The sequence below is a fragment of the Microtus ochrogaster genome, unplaced genomic scaffold, assembly GCF_000317375.1.
Source record: "Microtus ochrogaster isolate Prairie Vole_2 unplaced genomic scaffold, MicOch1.0 UNK1, whole genome shotgun sequence".
NCBI lineage: Eukaryota > Metazoa > Chordata > Mammalia > Rodentia > Cricetidae > Microtus > Microtus ochrogaster.
The window spans coordinates 29,201,424-29,209,788 of NW_004949099.1; the positions used below are offsets into that span (position 1 = coordinate 29,201,424).

An 8,365-nucleotide genomic window follows, 5' to 3' on the forward strand; every position below is an offset into this window, starting at 1 on the left:
TCTGAAGTTGAGTCCATCTTGACAGTTGATGAAAAATAGAGGTCAGACTCCCAAAAGTGCGGGTGTCTGCTTTTATCAGAGGAAAGGGGTGTGAGATGCCTAGATCCATACTTAGAAGCTGAGAACTTTCAGCCTCAAATAAAAGACCCAGCCTTTGAGTCACCCATTCTTCCTGTTTCCCCTCTCACTTTTGCCCTCCTCTCTGGTCCCACACTGCTCCCACCTCTTCCTGTTTCAGTCGCTCTGAAGGTGAGGAAGTAGCGAAGGGCTTCCTAGTGCCTCGCGCAGCTCTCCCGGCCCGGCCCGTCTCTAGCTACCCTATCCTCCCCGGGGCGGGAGTGGGGAGTTCTTGTTGTCCACCTTCCTGTGACAGCCCTTCGCAGTCTAACCAGGAGCACCCTCCTCATGTTCTCTCTGGTTTTTATCTTCAAGCAAGTCGCAGTCCCTGACAAATGCGTTCAGCCTCTCTGAGTCCTCCTTCTTCCGGTCTTCAGCCAATGAGGATGAAGCCAAAGCGGAGACCATCCGGAGCTTGAGGAAGTCCTTTGCCAGCCTCTTTTCAGATTAGCTCTTCAGGTACACGAGGGCACCCGGCCCAACCAGGAGAGGCATCTAAGACATTCACCAACAACAACAGTCTGCCATGTTTGGTGGCGATGTCCCATGACTTGACATGTGTGGCCCCTTCCTCTGTCCCTTGTGCTCAGTAAATTTGTGCAGCCCAGAGATGACCAGGTGACAGTCTCAGGGCAGGTGCCTACCCTGAAAGGTACTGACAGGAGAGGGAAAGGCTGTTCCCCTGTAGTCTTAAGAGCTTTATTCTGAAGTCATCGTTGCTGTGAATTTAGTGGCCTTATTGTGACAGAGCCATTGTGTCTTACCCTTCCCCGTGAAGCCAGGATCTCCATAATGGAGGCCACCTGGCAGCTGAACCCAGCTCAGACACAGAACTCAGCATGTCCTTGTAGTCAGTGCTACCTGTGGGAAGTATATACTTAGAAGTACTATTGGCTCTGAGTTTTAGGAGTTTCCCCCCAGAGCCGGGTGTCCTGCAGCACCTTTTGAAAGCACACTCGCCTGACCCTGCCCTCTCTAGAATGCTGTGGTGGTGAGGGTCCTTGTGTCTGTTGAAACAAGAAGATGAGGACTGCAGTATCGCCTTTCTCCCCTCCAGAGAGCAGTTTTGTTGTGTGACCTCCCAAAACTTTGCTGTGGAAGAGAATGCATGCCGCTGTAACAGCAGTACACCCACCTCTGTGTTCCTCACCTTGTGATGTCAAGACCGTGGTGTAATAAAAGCAGCAGCGTTAACCGGCATCTGATTCAGCCCTGAGGTCCCCCAACCCTGCCCCGTCTAGGTCGAGCACATGATGGTGCGTTTGTGAGTAGGGAATGAAGTGTAGGAGGGTGAAACTGTGTGCGTGAGTGCATGTGTGTGCATGTGCGCGTGCGTGTGTGTGTGTGCGCGTGCATGTGTGTGTGTGCGCGCGTGCGTGTGCGTGTGTGTGTGTGTGTGTGTGTGTGTGTGTGAGATGGCAGGTGTCTATGTCTGTGCTGAGACTGTGTCTGTACCTTAAGTCACATACTGGCACTCCTGACAGCTCCCCAATGGATCTGTCTATCCTAGAACCCCCGGCTTTCCACCAACAGCTTGGCATTTCCACCCATTTGAGTCAGTTCAGACTCTACTGCGCATCACACCCCTGCCTGCATACCGGCCAAGTCGGGCCCACTCCCCGTCTTTCATCCGTATCCTCAGCTACAGTCCCCAGGGCAGGGCCAACAAGACAGAAGCAACTGACTCTGGTGGAGGTGGTCCCCCAGCTGTAGCTCAGGAGGCCTGAAGGCTGCTGCTGGGATGGGCTCTGGGGGATTTTATCCGACGTCCTCACAATTCCCTGAGGAAGTTTCCAAAGACAATGCTCTGGAGATAAATTTCACATGTACACACGTTTAAGAAGAATCAATATGTTAGCATTTTAGCTACACAATTCCCTGTATGTGATACGGATTCAACACGTTAACGTCCCTTAAAATGCCACTGTCGAACCCCTGCTCACAAGCAGGGCTTCCAGGAGGTTGGAGAATGAATTTCAGTGGTACCAGGTCCCCTTTCTGAGTCACATCTATCCTGTGTTGTAGAGTCTAAGGACTGAAGCAGGTAAGACAAAAATGGCACATGACAGGTGATGTCCTTCCATCCCTCCTTGCACAGTACAAATACTTAGACACTTAGGGTACAGACAGCCAAACAAATGACAAGGAGAATCGGAATCAATCTCTCTCCCTCCACCCTCCCCCCACATCTCCCCCCCTCCTCTCTTGATGGAACCCAGGGCCTCAGGGCCTGCCTCACGCTAGGCAAGCACTGTCTCTCTGCCTGCATCCTAGGTCAGCATAGGCATTCTGTTTTTATACCTACTTGTGTGTCTTCATAAGACAAATGAAGATCCAAAGAAGTTATTAGATCCAAAACGTACATATATACCAATGGAAATGATAACTTGAGGATGTAAACATACAAAGGGGTCTGGTCTAAAGCCATGAGCTATGGGAAAGGAATTTGGATACACACAGGGAGATAGTGAAGGGGAAGGGGCCCACATCTTAGGCTTTGTTTGAAGAAATGACAGTGCTCCAAAATCCAATAACTTATTGAAGGTTGTCCAGTTGGCCATGCAGTGGAACTAAGATCGAAACCCAAACAATGGGGACCCTGAATGTGGCTCCTCGGGTACAGCACCTGCTACATGAGTATGAAGACCAATGTTTGGATCCTCAGATTTCATGAGGGGAAAGAAAATCCAGGTAGGCATGGTAGCCTGCCTATAATCCCAGAGTGTGGGAGTCAGAGACAGGAAATCCCCAGAGCAAACTGGCTACCCTGACTAGCTCAGACAGTTCTAGATTCAGCCAAAGACCTTCTCTCAATATATAACATGGAGAACAAAGAAGAAAGACATCCAGAGTCAACCTCAGGCATCCACATGTGTTCACACATATGTATGCACACCTGCATATATGTGTTCACACATGCAGAAGCATACACACATGCACACTACAAAGAGAAAGCCAAGCAATAGCACAGTAGGGCATATGGCCTTATTCACTTAACTGTATTTTATTTAATCTTGCAGGATCGATAAGAAATAGTTTTTCTGGGTGGTGGTGTCGCACACCTTTAGTTACAGCACTTGGGAGGCAGAGGCAGGTGGATCTCAGTGAGTTCAAGGGCAGCCTGATCTATAAAATGAGTTCCAGGACAGCCAGGACTGTTACACAGAGAAACCCTGTCAAAAAAAAAAAAAGAAGAAGAAGAAAGAAAGAAAAAAGAATTTTATCAATTTTTCATAGGATAACCACATAATAAGGTATATACAAACCTAGCCAAGGGGAAAGAGGTGAGAGGTTGGTGGGCTTGTCACCAGAGTTGACCCATTGACCTAAAACCATGAGTAACATGCACTGTGTGTCTTATTCTGATCAAATATAATTCTTGTTCTTTAAAAATTACTCATTCTTCCACATGTGATGTCAAAACCAAAACCACAAGGAGCTTATTTAGAAAATGAGTCACCCTGGAGGGACTGTTGGGGCAACAGAAGGGGGGGGTGTTATATACCAGAGTCATGCAGTACCCTAGTCTAAGAGACACAGGGGTTCTACCCAGAGCCTACTAGTAGATCTGAACCAGGGGTGGGAGTGTTCCATTGAAAGACAGACCTCTTGGTATTTACAAAAGATGGTCCCAGAGCCTTGGGAAACAGTGCCTCCTAATAATCAAACAGCCCGTGAGAAGTGCAGGCAAAACGGTCAAAAGTTGGGTCAAATGGTTGCTCCTAGTCTGCTGCGGATTTGTAGGCGTTTGGTCCATAGGCCAACTGCTGCCCTGTAGCTTAGATTGCCTCTCAGTAGCTTATTGGAATTCCTTCTGACGTCCTCGGCCCAGATGAGTAAACAGCAATCTTCATCCCTGCCCTCGTGGGGCACCCCAGCTCCCCGATCAAGGAGAATAAATTCTGTTTGTTATGTATTTGTTGGAATTTCTTTGTTGTGTACTTACTGAGCTCAACAAATTTCATGGGAAGAATATAAAACTGAGCTACACAAGGTTTCTGCATTCATGAACTCCACAACTGTCAGGGGAGATGATGTAGAAGGAACGGAAAGTGTGCTGTCCTCAAGGAATGCAGTCATGGTGTCAGCTTGGAAAATGCTAAAACTCGCTGGTCATCGATGAGAAGGTGGGAAACCCTACCCTTACACACTGCTGGTGGGAGCATGTGAAGCACTACCACTGTGGGGGATCATTTCTTACATCCAGTCAGTGCCCAACTATGCTTCAGGAGTCTCACTTCTTTTTTTTTTATTAAATTTATTTATTTATTAAGGATTTCTGCCTCCTCCCCGCCACCACCTCCCATTTCCCTCTCCCTCCCCCGATCAAGTCCCTCTCCCTCATCAGCTTGAAGAGCAATCAGGGTTCCCTGACCTGTGGGAAGTCCAAGGACCGCCCACCTCCATCCAGGTTTAGTAAGGTGAGCATCAAAACTGCCTAGGCTCCCCCAAAGCCAGTACGTGCAGTAGGATCAAAACCCAGGAGTCCCACTTCTGAACACTTCTAAAGACTTCATATACACAAGGAAGCAAACAAAAGAGTGTTTGTTGCAACATGAAAAAAAAACAAAAACAAAAGCCAACCAAACATGGGAACAAACAGCTGTCCCCCATGGAAGAATTAAATCATATATTGTACTCCTTCATAAACAAGAATACTTTATGGCTTAAAATATGTGAGGAATTCAGATAGGTTCTGATAAAATATAGAAAGAGAATGAGTAAGATGAGCTACGCCAGCGGAAGATGGACAGCAAGCAGTACGTGTCTCAGGGGAGCATATGTCTAGCTCCAGGTCAGAAAAGCCTACGCGGAAGGTAGGGGAGAGCTGGGAAGAGGCCACAAGATCAGGAGGCCTGTCTGCTGGGAGGGGAATGGATGTAAAAAAATTCACTGGGTTTTACAGTTGAAAGCAGCAGCTTGTCTTATCGCCTCTTTACGGATGAGGACGTTTACCACAGTCCTGAAGGGAGTAGTGACAGACAAGTAAATGAGCTTTAGTCCTGTCGCCACGGTTGTTCAGAACGGGTCCTTCCTGAGACAAATGGAATGGGTTTCATTCCCAAGGAGAGGTGTAGCAAGGCAGGTGACAGGCCAAGAGGAAGTGGGAAGGCAATTTTAGCTGGTGGCAAGAGCCTGAGTCAATCTGAGTCTGTACCCAGGCTCTGGTAATTATTGGTTAATTGATTTGACCTTACAAGTGATTAGCTTTTCTGTCTCAAGTTTCCCTTTCCTGGGTGAGTTTAAGGATTAAATTAGCTAAATAGCTGCTCCTAACAGTGGCTGTTTCTGAGACTATCGTAATAAATTCCACCTCTGTCTATCTCAAAGAACACCCTTGTCAGCACCCCGTCCCCTTTCCTATGACTCCTCCCAAGGCAGCCAAGTACTTTTCTCCAGCTCCCAGATTGGTGGGCTTCTAGGGCAATTTAAGCCCAGCTGAAGTGACCCGAGGCTGTAGCTGTTGAAGAATTAGAGTTGAGGGTGGACACCTGGAGAAACAGATGCAGCTGCCAGGCTTCCCACTGGCAATGATATATAGTGAGTGCACAGATGCAGACACACACACACACACACACACACACACACACACACACACACACCAGTAACCTTTGCAGGTATAGAAATGAAAATCCCATCAAATGTTCGCGGAATATTAAATTAGATTTTATTTTTTAAAAGAGAGGGTCTCATTATGTAGCCTTGTTTGGCCTAGAACTCACTACTACCAGGTTAGTCTTAACTCACAGAGATTGATCTGCCTCTGCCTCCCAAGACCTGGGAGGAAAGAGCAGGTAGCACTATGCCTGGCTCATAGTTTTCCAGTATATATTTTTTATATTTATATTTTATTATTTTTTTTAACGTGTGTGTATGTGTGTGAGGGGTGTGCCATATGTGAATACTGGTGCCCAAAGAAGACAGAAACCTGAGATGGCCCTGGAACTGGAGTTCCAGGCAGTTGTGAGCCAAACTCCTAGCTGAACTGGGAATTGTACTCAGGTTCGCTGGGAGAGCGATGCAGGTGCTTTGCATCCGAGCCGTCTCTCCATCCTACGGTGGTCTAAACACACCTCCTACACCGTCACTCCCGCCATGGTTTGGATTCCTCCAAAGCGACCCCTCTGGGAGACAAAAACATGTATTCTAGCCAGACTGCTGCTTAGACGCAAAGGGTAATTGCCTTCAGACCTGTTGTAAGTACATTATTTGAATTTCTGTGACTTTTCAGAAGATCGGGAATTTGAAACCTAGGAATCCAGAGATTTCCTCCATAAACTGCTCTGTGCGTTCTCTGTGTGTTTTAGCAGAGTTTTGACACCCAGAGAATAATTTGAGAAATGTTGTTTTAGGAATAAATTGGGGCTTAAAGGAAACACTCCCTCTGGGAATCAAATCGAAAGGTTGTGAGGTCCAAAGCATGATGGGACTATAAACGGGTGAGAACTTTTTTTTTTAAAGACAGGGTCTCATAATTGAATGCTCTGTTTCCACTCAGCCTGTCGACTGTAAATATGTAGAAAAACAATTCCGTTAGTCATCCGTTCTGGTTTAGCCTCTTACTCAACACGCCAGCAGTTTGAGAATTTGCTGTTTCTCTCACAGTCGCACACACTTTATGCACTAGTCCACTGGGCTGTGTTTTCAGGCCTCTTCTACTCTGACTTTGTGGACCCTATTCCCCCTCTGCTTTTGTCGGGGTGATAACCTGATGGACAGTGGGAGGGGCCATCGGAGACCTGGTATGGGGCTTCACCCCATTCGTAGATGAATGCTCCCCAAGGAACACTTCTCTGGTCCTTTTCAGCCTCTTCTATATCCACACCCATCTCTTGTGATAAGAGTTTCCACCCGTCAGCTAAATCCTCCAGGCAGAAAGCTCCTCTGGCAGATCAGATTAATTTTTGTTATCCCTTTTTTTTTTTTTTTTTTTTTTTAAAAAAGGCAAGAAAGAAACTTCTAGTTCTAAATCTACTTTTCAGGGGAAGGTTGGCTCTGTTGGATCAATCCTGGGACAGCCGTGGCTTGGGTTCTTGACTCCTGGAGATCCGCTGTAATGACAGGAAGTCACAAGATTAGGTCCATCGACAAGTCCAAAAAGGATGAACTACCAAAGAGGAGATCTCAACCACCCTGGCCCCTGATTAGCTGGGGCAGAGGACTGGAATACATTTAGGCTGCTCCTTTTGCCTTGGAAGTTTCACTAGGGCTGACACTCCATAACCCTAATCTAGAGCGTCCTTTTGGGTTTGAGTACTTAGCATTAATACCAAGGGCTCAGCTGGTAGGGTTCTTACCTAGCGTGAACGCGGCCCTGGATTCGATTCCCAGCACTGTATATAGAAATGGCGGTGCGGAGACGACGTTCAGAGACGGCACCTCGCAAGGGGAAGGAAAAGAAGGAAGAACAAGTCATCAGCCTTGGGTGATGACTCCTCAAGTGGCTGAAGGAGAGAATGTATTTGGTGTCTGCCACATTTTTGCGTCCTTCAGTAACACCTTTGTCCATGTTACCGATCTTTCTGGCAAGGAAACCATCTGCTGGGTGATGGGCGGAATGAAGGTCAAGGCTGACAGAGACGAGTCCTCTCCCTATGCAGCCATGTTTTCTGCCCTGGATGTGGCCCAGAGGTGCAAGGAGCTGGGCATCACTGCCCTGCATATCAAACTCCGCGCCACAGGAGGAAACAGGACCAAGACCCCTGGACCTGGAGCCCAGTCGGCCCTCAGAGCTCTTGCTCGCTCTGGGATGAAGATTGGGCGGATTGTGGATGTCACCCCCATTCCCTCTGACAGCACCCGAAGGAAGGGGGGGTCGTCGTGGTCGCCGTCTGTGAACAGGACTTCTCAAATTATTTTCTGTTAATAAATTGCTTTGTATCAGCGAAGGAAAAAAAAAGAAAAACAGAAAAGAAATGGTGGTGCGAGCTCAAATCCTCAGCATTTGGGAGGTGAAGGTGGGCTGAGTCAAAGCTCCAGGCCATCTTTGGCTGCATAGATTGAGAGCATCCTGGGCTCCAGGAGGCCCTGTCTCTAAAACAAACGAATCAATATCACAGCAAATAACTGTTCAATGTAGTCCACATATTGTGAGAAAGACAGTCGGTTATTTCTTCTTGAGACCATTCTTTTGCTCGGCTGGTCTTCCATGTTAGGGCTTCAGTCCACACCCCCACTATCCTAGCTTCTTCAGGGGGCTTCCTGCTGTACTCTCCTACCCATTTTTACCAGACACACTCTGTCTAAA

At 47.6% G+C, this 8,365-nt stretch overlaps 1 protein-coding gene and 1 pseudogene across 1 annotated transcript in view; both read left to right on the forward strand.

Moving 5' to 3' along the window:
• The window catches only part of Syn2 (synapsin II), a 162,417-nt gene extending 161,100 nt beyond the window's left edge, over window positions 1–1,317 (forward strand). The window contains exon 13 of the mRNA XM_026788072.1: window positions 433–1,317. Coding sequence (XP_026643873.1) covers window positions 433–568 — 136 coding nt within the window. The 3' untranslated portion in view covers window positions 569–1,317. The remainder of the gene's footprint in view (window positions 1–432) is intronic.
• A 6,146-nt stretch (window positions 1,318–7,463) lies between these two features.
• Window positions 7,464–8,001, forward strand: LOC102000290 (annotated as a pseudogene).
• Window positions 8,002–8,365: the final 364 nt, after the last annotated feature.